This window comes from Nelumbo lutea, chromosome 6 (assembly GCF_056320005.1).
Source record: "Nelumbo lutea isolate HS-2025 chromosome 6, American lotus-T2T, whole genome shotgun sequence".
Taxonomy (NCBI): domain Eukaryota; kingdom Viridiplantae; phylum Streptophyta; class Magnoliopsida; order Proteales; family Nelumbonaceae; genus Nelumbo; species Nelumbo lutea.
This window is the reverse complement of record NC_142689.1, coordinates 9,656,949-9,677,527: the sequence shown is the minus strand read 5'-3', so window position 1 is coordinate 9,677,527 and position 20,579 is coordinate 9,656,949. Positions and strand designations below refer to the sequence as shown.

Here is a 20,579-nt window from a genome sequence, read left to right as displayed (position 1 = left end):
ATGGATGGAGTTGTTGCTTCTAGTCAACCACAGTTTGAATGGTCGGAGTCAAACTTGAACTTGGAAATGCTTCCAACCAGCCGCAATTTAAATAGATGGAGTCGAACAAACAAAAGATGAATACTCTTTGGATTCGGTGGATTCTGTTTTTAACAAAAGGGTAATTTGTCCTAAAAACTTTATGTTTTCTCCCACTCACTCAATTTGCTATTATTTTTAAAACATAACTGAAATTGTCAATCACCAAACTTGATACTTTTTTTTTCAAAAAGTCCTATTATGATAGTGTAAAGATTGTTTGTCTTATAATAAAAATTAATATCTGATAGGTCTCTTAGAGGTATTAAAAATTTAAGAGAATCCCGGAAAATCGCGCATGAGGGAAGTTTCAGATAAAAAAAGCCCCTTAGAGGTATTGAAATTGAAACTACAACTTACATTATTATATGATATAGTTGATAGAGATAAGCAAGTAGTTGTTAACAAGGGGGTCAATACTAGAACTGAAAATGAGTGTGGGAGGCGGCAAGTTGATAGCGTTTTAATTTCAACTTTGGTGAGCAAACGAATCTTTCACATCCTGTCCAAATCGAAACCAAACCCAATTCCACCAAGTCAACTGATTAGGTTGCTTGACCTACTCAGTGATTCCTACTTAATTATTCTTGTGTTAAGACTGTGTTTGGTTGCAATGTAATTTTATTTGTATTAGTACAAATGTATGGAAGTACAAATACAAAAATGTAAATTCTTGTTTAATTTTATTTTAGGTTTTACTTTAATTATTCTGTTTCATGTCTTAATTTACTTATTTGCACTAGAATCAAGTAAAATAATCTAAATTTTGAAACAAAAATAGGTTGGGATTTACATTTAAATCATTTGCATCGTTATAATTTTGCATCAATACAATTTTATTTGTATTGCAATCAAACACAGCCTAAGAAACAAATCTGAAAACGGGATGACGGAGGATGAAGAAGAGTCACCAGTCACCACCAACCGCAGAAAGCCAGAAACCAAAAACAGCAAAGACGTCATAAAATGTGTGTGAACTTGGGACTGGACTAACACAATAAGCGGTGCAAGGGTTCTGTTTTGAAATTTGAGCACTTTTTAGCTCTTGGAGTGCATTTGTTGTCAGTGGTGTTGGGTCTTAGCCTCGTAGGTCTCCCTAGCAGCTTCCTCGTGTCCTTTTTATAAGGCTTTGGGTGATTTTCGGTGTCTCACCTTTTGGGGTCTGTTTGGTTTGTGGCAATAGAGGTCCGTAATTACAGAATGACTTATTTCATTTATAGTTGTTTGGTTGGGTAGAATGGGATTCCGATTCCCATTTCTGGCAAAATGGCATTTCCCCACATTTGAGGGAATGTCCATTCTTACCTCCCCATTGTCATTGGGATGAGAATCTCAGGGTCCATTTGTAGAGGTGTAAAACGGGTCATGCTCTGGGCAGTCCGTACAAAGTGTGGGCCGTGTTGTGCCGGTCCGCGGGCCGTCTTGGGCTATACCGCCCCCTAGAGATAACTTGGGGGTCGGCCCATGCATCGGGCCAAAGCTATTTATTTAAAAAAAAAATTGACAAAAAAACTTAAAATTAAAATTTTATATGAATTTTGATGTATAAAATTGCTTATATATACAATAATTAAATAAATTAGTATAATAAAATTTTAAAAATTATTTATTTTATTAATATATTATATACTATACATTATTATATAATATTATATAAATGTATATAAAATATATATGGGCCATGCCAGCCCATCTCATGGACCTAAAACCCAGGCCTAGCTAGCACGGCCTGCACGATCGTGTCAGGCCTGGCATGGCCTGTGGACCGTCGTGTCGGGCCATAGGCGGCCTGACCTGATTTACACTATCCATTTGGTTCACAATTGAAATTGGAATCAAAATCATTCAGACTCTGAATTGGAATAGTCTATTCCCATATCTGTTTGGTTCAGACAGGAATGAGATCGATTTCATTCTCAAAGGAGGGGCAGGGAATGGCCATTTCCTCAAATGGGGGAATGCCATGGGAATGGAATCTCGATTCTACCCAACCAAACAGTTGGAATCGGAATAGCACATTCCAATTTCGATTCCGATTCCAATTCTGAATCCAGAGCCCTATTCCTACAAACCAAACAGTGTCTCATTCTAGTTTACCCAACCCCAATCCTCCTTGGGAGTTGGGAATTATGCATATCTTATGAAATCCAATTCGATCCGATTCCCATCTGAACCAAACAGGTGGAAGAATAGGTGATTTTAATTCCTATTTCAATTCCAATTCCAACCGCAAATCAAACAGACGCTTAATAGAGATGATGCTGGCATGGACTACCCTTGAAAAACAGTTTTAATGCTACTAGAAATACCTACATTCTCCATCCAAGAAGCTTCTATTTTGAAGCTGCCAAAAACGCCATGACAGCCAAATACCACGTCAGGCTCACTCTTTTCAGTGTTTCAACAGTGTCTCTCTGGATCTCTCTCTCAAAAAAGAAAGAAAATTGCTAAAATGCAATAGAGCTATATATATCCTCTTTGTGAGGTTGTTTGCCGGGGCAACTTCGGATGGTGTAGACAATAGGAGCTGCCGCTCTGCCGGCCAGATTAGACCTCGGACTACTCAGAATACGTGTGGAGCTGGAGCAGCTCTTTAACTGGGACCCATGTAAGAATAATGAGTCCTCTAAATTGACTTTCCTGTCTCATTCAATCTATTTGAAGAGACTATAGCTAGAGAGAGTGATAAAGCATCAGAGTAGAAAACAGTGAAGAAGAATCGAAGAAAATGGCTCCTTCTTCTGCATAAAACCATCAACTGTTAGACTTGTGAAACGTGAATTAATTCTTGACTTCGACCTGGCTTCCAACTTGCTTTTTGTTTGGGTTAGAGACGGGTTCTAATTAGTCCTAACCAACTCATGTCTGGGATTCATCTCACACGCTTTCATTGACCTCATGACCATTGGTTCTACTAGTCAGTGAGAACGTAGTTGACCATAGACGTGAGTCAAGGCTCAGCTCCATTTTTTCACTTGTTAATCGAGCCAATCCAATACTTGGCCCTGGCCCGCTCACTTGGCTCAAAACGTACCCTAGGTTTTAGGTTTTACCACATCGGGTCAGTTGGGCTGAGTTGCATCCATCCCTATTCCTAGGCAGGAGCATTGCTCAGTTTCTAGCATGCACGACGCTTGACTAGCTAGTTAGCATCCCTCGTCTTAATTAGAAAATCTAGAATTAGGGGTGTAAATGGTTTGAAAATCTTTTTTTTTAATTTGAGATTTGATATAATCGAATCAAATTTTAATAATTTGAATATTTAATCGGTCAAATTCGGCTATGACCTGATTCGATTAGATAAATATCCCAATTTGATCTATTATTTAATTCTTATATATAATATATAAAATGTTTAAATGTCTTATATAATTTATATATAATAATTAAATTATATAAACAATTTATATATTTATATACTTTATATATATAATATTTATTAATTATCTAAAATAATTAATTAGTTGAATTCAGATCGAATCAAATATTCAAATATTTAATTGGATTCAATTTCGAATATTAATTTTCTCTAGATTGATCTATTCCCCTCTCCTTATTTGGTTTGAGATGAAATTGGAATTGGAATTATAAGTAGAATTAACTTAAATGGATTCTTATTGGCCATTCCCTCAAATGAGAGAATACCATTCCATCAAGAATATTAGAAATCAAATTCTGATTCCAATCAATAAAACAGTCACAATCAAAATGGTCCATTCGGATTCCAATCCAAACCCATTCCCGTAAAGCAAACAGATCTTACTGTTGAGTTGGGCCTTAACGTTATATCATTAGCTTTGATGATATAACAAACATACATATACACCTCAATACATCGGAACCTGCATATCAAGTGTTTGACTAATAGTTCATATTTTTTTAGTTTTTTATTTCAAAATTTTACAAGGGGCTGGTATTAGCAAGTCATACTCCTTGTCTTAAAATTCTAATTACCGGACTAGACACAACCATTTTGGCCACTGGTTCTCACTTCAAACGGTCTAATTGTGTGGTAGGAAGGAACGATTCATTCTGATTTAAAAAAAATTAAAAAATAATTAAAGTGAAAAATGGCTAGAAATTGTTGTTTGGGTCGACAGTTCGATCGCTCGGGTCAGTGGGTCGCTGACCAAGTCAATGGTTTTGGCATAGGAACGATTTTAGGGTGAAATGGAACAAGTTGAATGACCGGTTCCCAGGTCAACTGGTCCAGGTGTCTAGTTCGAATGGATGGCCCATTATGATTTAAAAAAAATAAAAATTAAAAAATAATTAAAATAAAATGGCAAAAAACTATTGCCTGGGTCAACAATTCAATTGACAGGGTCAACGGATTGTCGACCAAGTCAATGGATTTTAGGGTCAAACGGAACCAGTTGCCTGACCAATTCCTAGGTCAACCGGTCCAACCATCCAGTCCAGTACGGTATTCAAAACCATGCTTTCTATATATGTGTCAAAACCATGCAAATACTATTTTATAACATGAGGGACTGAAATTTACAATAACAATTCAAGATTCAAAACTGCAATAAATTATCTAGTCTATGTAATGTCGAATGGTTTCCAAATCTGTAAAACACTATCCGATTTGTGTAATGCCAGATGGTTTTCAACTCTATAAAAACACTATCTGGTCTGTGTGATGTCGGATGGTTTCCAACTCTATAATAAACCATCCGATTTTTGTAATGTCAGATGATTTCTAACTCTGTAATAAACCATCTAATCTTCCCCATGCTGGAAAGTGCCTAAATCTGTTAAACACCACCCAAATTGCTCCATACAAGATAGTCTAGGCACAAAATTTGTTCTTGTTATTGATCATATAAGTAAATATGTAGTTTAGGAATTAATCACAGAGATAAGCATTATGAGTTTTATTCAACTGTCCTGCTATTTTATCCAATCTGGCATTATCATTCACCACCTTCCTCTAGTACGCTTGCTTTGAAGATGGAGTCGATGCTTTCCAGCCAGCCGTAATTTGAATTGGTGGAGTTGATGCTTTCCAACCAGATGGAGTCGGCGCTTCCCAATTTGAAGTCGTTTGAATGGATAGAGTCGATGCTTCCTAGCCAGCCACAGTTTAAATCGATCGAGTTTATGCTTCCCAGCCAGATGGAGTCAATGCTTCCCAATCTGAAATCTCTACCTCTAGCCATCTGAAGTTTGAATGGATGGAGTCTAATTCAAACTTGGAGATGCTTTTAGCTGAATGGATGGAGTCAAATTCAAACTTGGAGGAGACGAACGAAACATGAATGCTTTTTTGAATTTGGTGGATTCTATTTAAAAAAAAAAGGTAATTTTGTCCTAAAAACTTCATGTTTTCTTCCACTCACTCAATTTATTATTATTTCTAAAATATAAGTAAAATTATCAATTTATCAAACTTGGTTTTTTTTATTGCAAAAAAGTTCATCATAATATCCCTATCTTCATTTCTATCATTTAAACCAAAATACCCATCATTTGCTTGATCTAGAGGCGAAGGTCAAAGGCTAAAACCCATCTCATATGAGAAACAAATGAGAAGGTGATGTGAAGCATTGATGTATTGTGAAGTGAGTGAAGACCATAAAATAAGGCAAAGAAATTAAATAGGGATATTTTTTTAGGAAAAATAAAAATAGTTGGTAACGTTGATGGGTTAGTCAGTATGGTTGATTTTGGCACTAAATAAAGTGTCTGACATGGGTCTCTAGAAGTATCCAAAAGTCAGGATATGTTTAAAAGAATAAAGAATCTCAGTAAAGTGAGGGAAGTTTCAAATATGGAAAAATCCATCATGACGGAAAGATATAAAGGCTTTCACCAATCAAACTCCCTATAAATTTTGATGAAAACCCTTCTGATTGGTTACCATTTTCATGTATTTCTGGCATTATATTCAAACCCTTCTAATAAAAACCTAAATTTTCATGTCTATTTTTAAGGAGAAGCCAACTCATCCATATTAGAAATTAAATCAAACACTGAGGATAGTTGAATTGGTGAATGTATAGTTTAAAAAGAAACATACCATTTGGCAAGAAAATAAAAGATTAGATTGTTGATCTAAGAGTAGAGAAGTAATTAAATTTATTTTGAATTCATCATCTTTTACATGTCAGAATCATTTTTTAGGGGCAGTCCTTGATCCCATTTAAATGGACTAATATACCCAAAAGCTTAAAAAATAAATAAAGAGCTAGATCAAGAGCAAATTTCCATTTAACATATTCACTTCCAAGAAGAAAAGTCAAAAGAAATGCAAAGATAAGATAATGTTGATAGCAATGTTTTTAACCCATTGTTGACCCGGTTGGTTGAATTGTTCGAATTATTACTTAGTCTGATTTTGGGTCAGTTTCAATCAAGACCCGCCAAAGGTAAAAAACTGTGGACTTGGTAAAGAACCATTTAATCCGACTGATTTGATCATTGACCAAGTCGCAGGTTGCATATTGAATACATGCAAACTTTTGGAGGCCATAACTTTGTATTCGATGTCCGATTGGGGTGTTTTTTATTTTGAGTAACTTTTCAAGATCTATGTGTCCCAAGATGTCATAGGCGTCTTGCCCCCACTATTTTTGTGAAAATAACCCTTTTTTAGCTTTAAATTGCAATTTTTAATTTTTTTTATAAATAAAAAATTAGAAAACTGAATTAAAAACATAAATTAAATATAAAATAATACATATAACATATCTAAAACATATTTATATATTATTTATTGCTAATATTAAATATAAAATAATATATATATATATATATATATATATATATATATATATATATATATATACACACACAATAATGTGACACAATTTGAACTAGAGACAAAAACGATTCAGCCTCTAGGTTAGTTTTTAAAACATTGCTTGATGGGTCTCCCTAAATTTGCCCTTTGTGAAAGGAGAAAACAAATTATACAAGCATGATGATGAAGGATTATTAGCATCAAAACCAAAAAAGGAATTCAAAGTTGAATTTTTTTTTCTTTTTGAAAACCCAAATTGTTTTTTGTTTTAAATATACAAATGTAAAGTTTGAAGCGTGCTACAAACTTTGTTGAACAAGTATTGAATTTGAGAACCACCTACCTTACCTAAAGTATCATTAATTAAGAACACTAACCAATGCAAGTTACATATTTAAGGACTTTGTACCGTTTGGCCTAGAAATCATTCACGGCAGTGGTTTTGTTTCACTCTTGAACTGCTATTTTCTCAAAAAAAATTGTTGAATTGGTTATTAACCCACTAACCTCGTGGTCAAAGCATTGCATCTTCAACCTAGACAATGGTTTTTAAGACCAACCGAAGATTGGGTGAATTCGGTTCATTAAATATAAGTATTGAATAACATTTAATGAATATTCTAGAAACTAAAAGATAATTCTTAATTAAATAAGGAACGAGCATGGGAACATTCTATACATAAATGTGACAAAAAGGATAAAAACTGTAAACAAGATAATTTTAGAAAGACAATTAATCACATGTTTTAAATGTGTAAATAGAACATTGTGAATTGTGAAGTAAGAGAGTAAAATAGGAAAAACATAAATTTCATAACCTTTTGGAACGTACACCCAAAAGCAGCATTCGAGGTCCAGCCATTTGCTTATTTCTCACTTTTTTCCATTCCGGTTCAGTCAATTCCTTATACCTTGTGGTAAATGCCACTTCACACTCACGACCTTACATCTTGAAACCGATGACTAAAGTGGTTTTAGTTCTGGATCAATTTTTAAAATATTGCTTTAAGAATTATTTTGTCCAACTAGTAGTAAAGATCTTGGGAGGAGTGTGAATACAAATATGTACAATGTAAATACAAGGTTTAGAAATATCGTATTTGTATTCTTCCCAAACTGAGCCTAAATTTGAAAAATAACTACATACATAAAGTATCATCAACAATTCAAATTAACAAATGCTGCTTTTCATGAGTACTTTATTGAAATTTTTTAATCTTTGGCAGGTAGGGATCGCAATGAGATAGGTTCGGAGAGGGTTTTGTAAATTTTAGACCCTATTTGCCTCCCGAAACCTCCCAACCCATATTTGCTCCAAAACCCATAGCAAGTTCGATTTTGAGAATCCAAACACTCCTCACACATGAAAATGCAAAACCCTCCTCTATGTAAGGTGGATTGGGTTTAGAGCCTTCAACTAATTTCCTATTATATTTTACAATATATAAGCCATAAATAAGTAAAATAGCATAAAAACAGAAAATTGTTCAATTGTTTGATCAAACTATATAAAAAATACATAAATTATCAATTATTCTTCACATAAAATTCAAAAAATTATTAAATTCAATACCTAATGCATAAAGTTCATGTACTTTTCAATAATATATGGGTGAGGGAGGTCAGGTTTAACCTAGTACCGTACCTTGCCCGTACTTGTACCTGTATATATTGTAGTATCCTAGAACCATTCCCAGCCCAGCTGCTCCAAAATTTGTCCTTCAACCAAAAAAAAAATCCAGACGAATACCCTCCAGGTACCGTTGAAATTGCCCTGGGCAGGTAGAAAAAATTATATGAATTCTTAATGGGCATTTAAGGGCCCATTTTCATTTTAAACGGATTGGGCTTTCTTCTTTCCACGTGAAACACCCCTACCGTGGCCCATCTTTTTCAAACCCATGCAGTTGACCATTTGGCCGATCTAACTACTCAACTTATGTTAAGAAACGCTTGAATTTGAATTTTAATGAATAGATAGCTTTTTGTTATTTTGTACTTAATCACTATTTTTAAGCATATCCCTTTTTTATTAATTAATTAATAAAGCAACATATTTTAAAGGTAAATCTACTACTAATTCGGTAATTCCCCCTATGTAGTGGGACAACTATGACGGTTCACAGACTCAATGCAAGTGCACCAGCTGCACTACATGTAGCGCAAACTATGTAGCAAAAATAACAGCTTTAGCATGAGGCGTTCATTGGCACAAGAATAAGAGCAGGAACAACGTAACCATGATCATTTCTTTGTTTCTTTGTCTCTTTCTTTCCATCTCTAATTTGATGTGAAAATCTTGTGTCAGGCCTGACTAAAGTTTGGTTGGTAGCAGAGTTTTGGTATATGGTTAGTTATATACTAGTGGGGGTCCTGGTACATACTAGTGGGGCCCATGCAATGTATGGAAAAACCCAATTTTTAATATAATAATAAAATGGGTTAAAATGAAATGTAAATCTTACATCATTTGTCTTTGGAAAAAACAACAAAAAAATAATAAATTTATGTAAAGCAACAATAATGTATTTCAAATTTATGTAACCCAATTACGTATTCTTGGAAATAATAATACTTTTTTAAATTCATATTATTTTTTGTTATTTATGATTTTTATTATCTACTTTCTAGTTTTTGCAAAATTATCTTTGGTAATTATTATTTTTTATTATTTATCATTTTTAAATCATATATTTATATTATGTAATAGTATTTTATTTTTTTATGATTTCTTATTTTTATTTATCAACTAGTTATTACTTATTGTTACTTAATAAGTTATTAATAATTTATATAAATAGAATTTTGATAATGATTATTTATTCTTTACTATTTTTATTATTTACCAAGTTATTTTTAGTAATTATTTTAAATAATTTTTTTTATTTTTTTAGAATTTAAATTATATTTATTTACTAAATACTATTTAATTTATATTAGTTATTACTTATAATTTAAATAGAAAAAAAGGAATTGTCATTTTAACTATGTTCAAAAAGTTTGCAAACTTGGCAGGTGATAAATGACCATCTCTAAGTGAAAGGAGCCTTATGACAATTCTAATTGAGCCATTATTATCTTTGTTGATTTTATATGGGTTGCAAATGGATTATTTTTATTTCAATTAATAATTTATACTTTTTATTAATCATTTTTAGTTAATAATTTGTAATTTTTATTAATTCTAATAATTGATAAATAAAAAAAATATTGTTTTAAATATTTTTATTAACTTTATAAATTTTCATTAATTGTAATTAATTCTAAATGGATTTTAATATGTTGATTTTATCAATTTAAATAAGTAAACAGATTTTTATTATACTCAACTAATTTTATTAGATCCCACCTTAAACACACAAAAAATAGGCTAGGGGGTAAGTTTTGGAATATGGTTGTAAGATCATAAATTCATGATGCCCAATGTTAAATGCTCTCTCTCTCTCTCTCTAATGGTTGAAAGGGACATGAGCAATTGTCATTGGAAACCAAAATGCCTTGCACTCTGCCCAATAACCAATGCATGTGTATAATGTGTCCTAATCTAGAGGTCATGCTGACGTGACATACCTTTCTTCGTAGGTATATAAATGGATCCGACCCTTGATCAGATCAACTCAAACCCAGACAAAGCCCAAAGCCATGAAGGTGCGGAAGGTGAGCTCCAAGTTTGTAAAGCCACTCTTTGAAGGAGATCCTCCTTCAAGTTTAAACACTGGTTACTGCATTCCTCTTAGCGTCTTCGATAAGGCCGCATTCAACAACCACATGGCCGGGATCTATGCATATCGACCACCAATCCCTCCCAACGCAACCATAGAGCTTGGGCTTCGAAAGGCTCTATCGGAGTACAGGGAGTGGGCTGGCAGATTGGGTGAAGATGAGAGTGGCGACCCTGTCATTCTGTTCAACGATTCAGGTGTATACTTCGTCGAAGCATCGGCCGACTGCACGCTCCACCAGGCCATGCCGCTTAGCCCATCGCCGGCGTTGCTCAGCCTTCACCCTAGTCTCAAGGGTGCAGAAGCCTTGGTGCAAGTTCAGCTCACGAGGTTCACTTGTGGGTACTTGGCGCTGGGGTTCACGGCCCACCACCTGGTCGCCGACGGCCATTCCGCCAGCAACTTCCTGGTTGCATGGGGACAAGCTTGTCGCGGCCTTGAGATAAGCCCTCGTCCCATGCACAACCGTGCCATCTTTGTCCCTCGCGATCCTCCATTGATCCAGTTCGAACACAGAGGAATGGAGTATATGCACAAGAATCCAAACCAAGTGAATCCACATCCACCCTTTGAAATAACCCCAGCTGCAGATGACATCCTCGTGCACAAAGCTCACTTTCCGTCGGAGTTTCTGGTCAAGCTCAAAGCCACGGCTTCGTCGGAAAACGCTGATAACAGGCCGCCTTACAGTACGTTCGAAACCCTGATAGCTCATCTATGGAGAGCCATAACGAGGGCTCGTGGGCTGAAGGGGTTGGAGACGGTGACAAAAATCAGAATCTCAGTAGATGGTCGGTCGAGGCTGAGGCCTCGCATACCCAACGAGTACTTCGGCAATCTGGTGCTCTGGGCATTTCCGAGTGCCAAGGTGAAGGACCTGCTGGATGAGCCTCTGGCCTTTGCGGCCAGGATCATCCACGAAGCAATTGCAGAGGTGAACGACAGTTACTTCAAATCGTTCATCGACTTTGCAAACTACAGGGTGAAGGAGGAGGGTCTCGTTCAAACAGCCGATATGGAGAAATCGTTTCATTGCCCCAATTTGGAGGTGGACAGCTGGCTAAGAATTCCATTCCACAAGCTGGATTTTGGTGGGAGCTGCACCCCTTATATATTCATGCCATCTTATTTCCCAATAGAGGGCTTGATCTTTCTGCTCCCTTCCTTCATTGGAGATGGAAGCATTGATGCCTTCATCTCTCTGTTCCAAGACAACTTAGATGCCTTCAAACGGCTGTGTTACTCTCTAGATATCTAAACCAGAGATGCCACTTCCTCCTCCTTTTATTATTATTATTATTTTTTTTTTAAGTCAATAACAATCTTTCCATTGGTCTTCAAACAGCATTCTATTCAATGCTGCAGCTTTCTTTAATACAATTTTTGGAAACATAATAATCCATTAATATTGCATATCCTAACAATGTTTTTATTGGCCGCATGTTATGTGATACATGAGCCCAACCCACCATCGGGTGGGCTTTGCCTGCAAATTTCAACTCTGGGACGGGACTGGGTCCACAGTTAATGGCCTTTCGTTAAAGAGCGCAGACCATTTTGATTGGAAATTAGGGCCCATTGGGCCAACTTGTTTTCTTTTTTTTTTATCCAATGGATAAAATGTGAAAAAGATAAAACGAAAATGGAGATGCGGGGTATCGATCCCCGTACCTCCCGCATGCCAAGCGAGCGCTCTACCATCTAAGCTACATCCCTATAAATTTTAAATGCTATTACTTCTAAACTTGTGAATCCACCCCTGTTTAAACTTTGAAGTCCAGTTGATCATGCCTCAAATGAATCAGGACAGATCTAGGGTTTTCATATAGGTGCCATGAGAAGGGGGAGGTATCACCTTAGGACTGCCGCACTTGTAAAATGGATCCAATTGTGATTGGATATTGAATAGCATCTATAAGTGAAACTAAAAATGACCAAAATGTTATATATTATTAATAGAATGAGTTGAAAATGATTTTAATACTGTAAGTACACCAAATAGGATAGGGATGAATTCTAACTATAAATTCAAACTAACTTTATTATTAGATAGAATATAAATTCTAAGTGTACCAAATAGGATAGGGATGAATCCATATTCAATCCAATTATAAACCAGATCAAATTCGGATCATCCTTAACAAGAGTTTAGATCTGCGCCTCCACAATGTCCCACAGCACATCCACAACGTGTATTGAGAACATTTTCCAATGATGTTGTGGGGCAACCCTCGTGGGGTGCAAATTTGAGCTCCCTTAACCAACTCAAGTTTGAAGTCGGATAAGCAAATACCATTTTCGTTTGCAGCCCTACAATCACTATCCATGGTTGATTTCGTTGTGAGGAAACATTTAGGACATGTTTGGGAGTGCTTAAAAGTAAGGATTTATTTGGGCCAGACCGCACCATTAAGCACTTATTGGTGTTTGGGAAATAAGGGCTTATTTTTTAAGCCCAAATTTCCAGATTTTTTTAACTGTTTCTACAATAAACACATATTCATTTCTTTCTTCCAAAATTATCCCTAGTTGAATTTTAAAATACCAATTATAAAAATATCCCTAAGTGAATTTTATAAAAGTGCTTTCGTAAAAGTACTTTTGTTAAAAGTATCTTTCATAAAAGTGCTTTCTTGTAAAAGTATTTTCACAAAAGTGCTTTCATAAGTATTTTTATAAAAGTACTTTCATAAAAATGTATTTTAAGTGCTTATTGGAGAAAAAGACTACAAAATGCCCGATATGAAATAAGTGTTGAGTGTCAAATACAAATAAGTGCTTATTTGAATAAACACTTTTTTAAGCACTTATTTTTAATACAAGCACTCCCAAACATGGCCTTAATAGCCATGGTAATACTGCAAGTCAGTACTTGATAACACCTTGTTTATCTCGAACGACTAGTGGAAAAATTTTCAGCCTAAACCATAAATCAATTGCAAGTCAGTACTTGAAATGAAAAGATTGACTACAATCTGATTATTTTGGTCTTTGAAATTCTCAAGATGAGGCCTAGAAAGTAGAAGCTGAACACTTTTGATTAGTTAAATAGTGTTAGAGATTTTACGGGCTATGGCATTAAAGGTTCATCTTTGTGTGGGTTTGGGCAGATTGGATTAGGTTTGGTTCGAAACCTAAAAGTACTTATCAATCAAATTCCATCTCAACCTCCATTCAATCGGAACCTAACCCAAAGTTTTCATTTTAGCCTAAACAGAACATGCGCTAAAATGGACTAACTCGGGTTAGCCAGAGAATGCCACTTCCTCCTGCTTTTATTTTTTATTTTTCAGTGTTTTTATAATTTTTTCTACTTAGGTAACTTTTTTTCTATCCAATCGATAAAATGTGAAAAAGGTAAAAGGTGGAGATGCGGGGTATCGATCCCCGTACCTCTCGCATGCTAAGCGAGCGTTCTACCATCTGAACTACATCCCCAGACATTATAAAAGCTTTTATTATATTAATAATATTTAATTATATCTCATATGGCCAACTACCGCAATTGCATATTGGATATTTCGGTGCATCTATTCATTTACATTGAGATTCTATCGGATTGTGATGGTTTTGGTTTGAAGGGAAAAGTACGGAAAAGAAGAAAAAGGAAAGAAAACTTTTACAAACCTTGTATACCTATATTTCCCTATTTTTTCCTTCAAACCAAACATAGCCTAATGCTCAGTTTGGAACAAATTCTATTTTCACAGTAAATATTTTCATTTGTATTCTTTTCAAGCTCAACTTAATAGTTATTTATTTTGATTTTCTTTATTTTACTTTTTTTGGTAAATTACAAAGACCCTCCTGTATTTTATTTTGCGACAAAAGTCCCTCTGTACTATGACCGTGAGACAAAAAAACCCCTTCCGTTAACTTTTCGTTAAAATCCGCCGTTACAATAATTTTAAATCCCCATATTACACTTATAATAAGAAAAACACTGTTCATCTTCCCTAACTTCAATATACACGAACAACAGCGGCGATAAGTGGAGAAAAAAGGGATCAGGGATTACTGCTGCTGTTCTCTACCTCTGCAAATGGGATTCCACCAGGGTGTCGTACAAAACAATCCTCTGCAAATCTTTGGGCCACTTCCATTTTCCTCTCTTCAACACATCCTGGAAGAAGCTCTGCTTCATCCTCTCCTTGAGAACCACCAGTGGGAATTGCTTCGTGATGAAGAACATATTCAAGATCCAGCTTCTAATTATTATCTGATTCTAAATTTATTTTCTGTCAGAAGCTAAGCTCTGGTTCTTCAAATATTTGTAAGCAATTTTAAAAAAAAAAGTCTAGTGAAACTCATTTCGTTTTGGTGTCGCCAGATGGTGCTTCACACGCAAACTCTCACACTAAATTCACTTCCCTCCATCTCCCTACTTCTCTCTTCTGCAGAAATATCTCTTTCTTTTCTACTTTCTCTTCAATTGAACCCATTAGGAGGTCCACTTTGAGTCTTACAGAGAAAAATCCATTTCTCACTTCCTCGTATCAGCCTCTGAAATGCTCGCTTTCCGTAGTTTCAGAGCCCATCCAGAAGGATTTGCAGAAAAAGCCATCTCCAGCTGAAGTTTCTCGGACAATAATGGAGCTAACCTTTGTAGGTACCCTTTCTACTCTAACCCAAGAAGGTTTTCCTCTTGGCATTGGTGTTCGCTTCGTTGTCGAGTCTCCGGAAGAGAACTACTGGTTGCTCTTGACATGTGACCGGTGATCCAGTTGCTCTTCCGGCTATATGGAGCTTCCACACCGGGCTAAAACAAGCAGCAAAATTGCCAACTGCCATTCTCACAATTCCTGTTTCTTAGTAATTTAATGGAGAGAGAGAGAGAGAGAGAGAGAGAGAGAGAGAGAGAGAGAGAGAGAGTTACCTTCATGGTGGTAGAAGGGTCTCCAGAGAACAAGCTTCTGAGCTTTAACAGAAACTCGTTTAAGTAAGGAAGAATTAGTTTTATTAACCAAATTGCCTCTTCTTCCCCCACTATATGTGTCTGGTTTGAATCATCTATATCTATAGCTCCCTTGTAATTTTTGAAAAAGAAAATAAGTGAGAATTAAGAAACATATCTAACTTCTTTATTTAAGTAAATTTAGTGGGTTTGGGAGATTTACCTGCAGATAATTGATTTGTGGACAAAAATTAAAGCAAGATAGATGAGCCCATATAAGGCGTAGAAATTAAGCCGTCGAAAGTGAAAAGACAAGAAAATTCAGTTATGATGGGGATTAATGGGGGAGAAATGTCACTTCTCATTTTATTAGACTACCTGAAATTAAGGTCTTTAGTGAAGGAGGATGAAAGTAGGAAAAATGTCCCGATTCCAAACACAAATGATGATCTCGATACGTCTCTCCACATGACTAAATCGACTGAATTTTTCAAAAGAAAATCAAGTAGAAAAATGAAAAAAATAAAAAATAAAGAGGATTTTACTAAACGAATCAGAAGAGAGACTTACCAATGCTTTATAATTTTTCATGGGTTTCTGGTTTACCGTTTACTTCTGAAACTTCATTCATGAAAGGCCAACAAATTTGAAGAAGTGAGATAAACAAAAAGAAAAATAGCACCTGAAACCAGGAACTAATATCACCAAAACCGGAAATGACTGACTTGGAGGTGATTGATCATTACAGGATGAACAAAAACAGAGCGTCGCTGCATATTCACATTTGGAGAGATAGGTGCCGGTTTATCATGGCCCTGTTGAAGCTTGCTTTCTTCATCCATGGCTCTTTTCAGCTTTGCAAATTTATGAGCAACTAGGGAGTGGTCTGCAACAGGTGATGACTTTTTATTCTGAACTGGGGAGATGGGTTTTGGTGTTTCATTGACCTGTGCAATCTTCTTATCTTCATTCACAAACTTTTGGGGTTTCATGGGACTTGGGGAAATTACAGATTGATCTGGAACAGGGGGTGGCTGTTTATTCACAATTGCAGAAAGGGACTGCCGTGAGGTTGGGAAGATGAAGAGTATTTTTCTTTCAATTGTCTATTAGAATAGTATGGGAATTAAAAAATATTGCAACTGCAGGTTTCAACCGAAAACTAACAGAAAGGGGTTTTTGTCAAACGGTTATAGGAGGATCTTTGTCGCAAAACAAAAAACAGGGGATCTTTGTTACAGACCCTATAGTACGGGGGTGTCTTTATAATTTACCCCTTTTTTAATATTTTTGAAGTTAACAGTTAACTTAGGCTGCTGATAACGAATTGAGACACCATTCGAATGGAGTTTCTTAGAGGTCAGGTCACGAAGGTCTTCATGCAACACTCGAATAAACACCTAAACATTGGATAGGCCATAACCAAATTTTTTCCGTGTATTTGTGGGTCGAGAGAGAGAGAGTAACTACAGAGGGCTTCATATTCTCAAATGCCTGCTATTCTCATTCAAAACGCAATCTCCCTCCAATATTCCTTTCCTTTATTTCAAACAAATACGGACATCTGTAGCTGCAGAAAATGCAATCTCCCTCCAATAATCCTTTGTCAGATATTTTCTATTAAAACAATTTTTTACAAGATTATCATACATAATACCCCTCTGTTCATCTCTAAATACCTGTGACCATTTGCTTGATCTAGAGATGAAGGCCAAAGATTATAACCCGTTTTGCCTGATAAGGAAATGAGAAGGTGAAGCGAGTTGTTAATGTCATGCGTTGTGAAATGAGAGAATTAGATAAAATAAGAAAAATAAATGAATCGAGGCATTTTATCATCAAACATTAATTAATAAATCAATTGATAGATCAGGGTCAATATTAATGATGCACTTGGACCACTTTTGTCATAGTCACTAATGGAGACATACACATCACTTCAGCTCTTCTGGGCTACTCCATACTCAAGATTTAGGTCCTTGACATCATAAAATCTTTTGTAGGTGTTTGGTTTTTTGGGTGTTTATAGGTTTTTTTTGGTATTTATTGCTTTAAACATTTATTTGAAAAAAAAATCTCTACTTTTAACGTTTTCTTGCTTTTTTGTTTGATTGGTCATTACTTTAAATGTTTCTTATTTTCCACCTCAGATTAATACCCCATAAAATATGACACATGAGCATTTCATTTCAAGAAATGCCGGGCACGAACATTAGGAGAAACAAGAGTTTAAGGTTTCCCCTTATGATTCATGCACATAAGTCCAAGCATTTGTATTTATTTGATAGAAGTTGAAACCAAACAGTGGTTCTATGCACAATAAACACCAATGCCTATGTGATGCTGATGTGGCGGCATCATTTCAATAAACTCCCATAGAACCAAACATTATAGAATTTGAAGTATTAAAATAGATATATTCACTTGGAACCTCTTCTTGATGTAGAATCTCTATCATGCAATGAAGCTCTTGAACTACATCCTTCATGTTAGGCCTTTCTACTTTCTTCTCCCTCAAACAGGCAAGCGCAAGCAATGTTGAGCCTTGTTTTCCAATCCAGAAATGAGCCACGCTTGCCATGTAGATGATCATGCAGGGGGCTCCATTCAGTATGTACTCGTCGTAAATCATCAATGGCTGCTCGATCGGCTTCTTGTGGTTCACCTGATGAGATAGAATTCCAACTTCATTGAGTACCTGTTTTGTGCTCTTGATGCTACCCTGAGTGCCATCTTGAAGCTCACCTTTGTAGACTTCTCCAAAGCCTCCGCTCCCCAAAATCCTGTCTTTAATTAGAAAACCCAGCTAGCTGTTGCCTTCTTTATCTCTTTCAAACTGTACATCCTTGCAGTTGCAGACTTTCCTCCATTGTTTGCTTTCAGCAAGCATGTCTTCTCTCGCCTTTCTGAGCTTTGACTGGTTGGACAATTTGCCTAGTGCAATGGCACACATGATTATGCATGGCCATTACAACAAAGGAAACCACTCCAATTCCAATCTTTAGAACAAGCCCAGTTGCAGAATGGCCGACCTTCCTCGAGCAAAGGCAACGCAAGGGGCCCTGTTCTCCGGAGCAATCAAGCTCGGCTTCTACAGGCAGGCTCAGGAGGGGGAGCCCACTGGATCTCCAACCCTTCCTCCCACTGGTCAGTGGGAGTTCACTGGACCAGGCCAGTCAGGGGTCCGGTTACCAGGTTGAACGGTCCGACCGTTCGAACTGAACACTTGGACCGTTCTGACAAAAAATAAATAGTGGTCAAAAGCGTTCGAACAGTTAACATCTCGGTTCAACGGTTCTTTGATCAAAATCAACGGTTTTGGGGGAAATCTGATTTTTGGGGAAAATGAACCAGTCACTTGATCGAATCCCGATTTTTCCAGTCTGACCGTCCGGTCTGATCCAATTTTGAAAACCATGCCAAAAAGAACCACTCTCTATTCCCTTGCAACCTAACTAAAGAACCTGTGTGCTCAAGTTTTCAACCACTTCACTCTCGCATCATAACCTGTTTCTTTATAGCAGTATAAGGTTCAACAACCACAAACAAAACACACCCTCTTTATCGAATTGCAACCTAACTAAAGAACCTCTCTGTAGCAGTTTCCAACCAATTCAATTTGGCAGTGTAACTTGCTCCATTACAGAAGCTCATCCATACCTTCCTATGATCCCAATCGTCACTGAAGACTCTATAAGACTCCATGCAATCATTGACGCCTGGTTGTTGAATAAGTTCCAACAATTTCTCCACTGATTCTAGAAGTTTTTCACCATGACGGTTAAACATTCTTGCTTCTAAGATCCATAAGATGAGAAGCAAAGCTAACTGAATTTTTATTCCCTGCAACAAGAAAAATTTGTTTGTGATTAGTTATTTCAATTAGGAATATGGAAAAGTAAGAAATGCAACATAAATGTAATGAGTTATTTCAAGTAGGAAAATATTAGAAAATTGTTTATAATTGCCCAATCCAACAACAACACAAGAAAACTAAGCAAACTCCAAAGCAATCAAAGAACATTGAATAACCTAGCCCCAGATTACTGAACTAGTTGCTTCGCCATCATCTCCCTTCCCCCACCTAATATCTTGCATAGGGTTGATCATTCTTAGCCCGACCTGGTCCAACCCACAAATTTTCGGATACGACGCCAAGTTTTCATGCTTAGGCCTGCACTAAGCCCAGGAATTTATGGGCCAGGCTTGTGCATAGTTTTCTAAGCCCAACCTTACCTGTCCCAAAATGAAGGAAAGTGAAAAGAAAAACCCCTATACCCTAAATCATCTCTTTTTTTTTTTTTTTTTTTTCTGTATTGAATGGTACCTCTATGTCCCCCATAGGGGCCATAATTCACTTTATAGCACAGCAATTGTAGCAACAGTCTACTAAATCACGTCCAAAGTTGGTGATAGCCGGAACTCAAATCTACATCTCTGTTAGAACAATCCAATTACTGAGCCACCACTCAGTTGGCCCTAAAACATCTCTTCAACTTTTCTCTCCTCTTCAATCAGTAATGAGCACTGCCCTACTGCCAGCATTGCTGGCCGCACAGCTGTTTATCACTACAAGAAAAATGATCAAAGACGGCGGTTTTAAAAAACCACTGCTGTAGTGAAAACTAAGCTGGCGTTTCTCACGAGACCACAGTGCTGCCGCCTAATGCACCCACCACCAGAAAAGATATTTCCTGTCCACCATCACCACTTGGCCTCCGCCACCACACCAGTAGCCACTATCAGCTACTACCAACCCAGTTCCAATTTCTTTTAAAAGACAAATTATATTATTCGGAAACATTAAATCTTCCTCCATTTAAATATTTTGATTTTTTTATTGTCAAAAAAAAAACTGATGTTGGATTTTTAAATATCAAATTGATACAATGAATTTTTAAATAAGCGGTCCAACTCGTTGATTGTTTGATTTAATGGGTATTTCACCCACCTGCTTATGATAATTGATTTGACGGGTATTTCAACTTGTCTTTTAATTTTGAAGACTCAACTTGTTAATTGTTTGATTTAGTGGGCGCTTCATCAAATTTATAATAATTAGGATAAATTATAAATACCCCCTTATTATGAGATATGTGACAAATACCCCCGTATTTTGTTTTGCCACAAAGACCTC

The 20,579-nt window shown here is 36.2% G+C and overlaps 1 protein-coding gene, 1 long non-coding RNA gene and 1 other non-coding gene across 5 annotated transcripts; 1 reads left to right on the top strand and 2 right to left on the bottom strand.

Annotated features, from left to right (window-relative positions):
* Window positions 1–10,445: 10,445 nt before the first annotated feature.
* Window positions 10,446–11,890, top strand: LOC148847241 (agmatine hydroxycinnamoyltransferase 1-like). Its single transcript, XM_088949938.1, has one exon. The coding sequence runs from the start codon at window positions 10,469–10,471 to the stop codon at window positions 11,804–11,806; it is 1,338 nt and encodes a 445-aa protein (XP_088806064.1). The 5' UTR covers window positions 10,446–10,468; the 3' UTR covers window positions 11,807–11,890.
* Window positions 11,891–13,913: 2,023 nt separating this feature from the next.
* On the bottom strand, window positions 13,914–13,986 carry TRNAA-AGC (transfer RNA alanine (anticodon AGC)). The gene has a single exon. It is a non-coding gene; the product is annotated as a tRNA-Ala (tRNA).
* Window positions 13,987–14,296: 310 nt separating this feature from the next.
* On the bottom strand, window positions 14,297–16,521 carry LOC148847239 (uncharacterized). Of its 3 annotated transcripts, XR_016101242.1 has the most exons (4): window positions 16,189–16,521; window positions 16,013–16,063; window positions 15,425–15,923; window positions 14,297–15,332 (listed from the first exon to the last, which is right to left on the bottom strand). It is a non-coding gene; the product is annotated as an uncharacterized LOC148847239 (long non-coding RNA). The 3 variants fall into 3 exon arrangements; XR_016101240.1 differs by having other exon boundaries at window positions 16,013–16,521; XR_016101241.1 differs by having other exon boundaries at window positions 15,425–16,063.
* Between the last annotated feature and the right edge of the window lie 4,058 nt (window positions 16,522–20,579).

Bases quoted from the DNA above. Each gene is read 5' to 3' on its own strand.
- LOC148847241 (XM_088949938.1), top strand. From the start codon at position 10,469: ATGAAGGTGCGGAAGGTGAGCTCCAAGTTTGTAAAGCCACTCTTTGAA.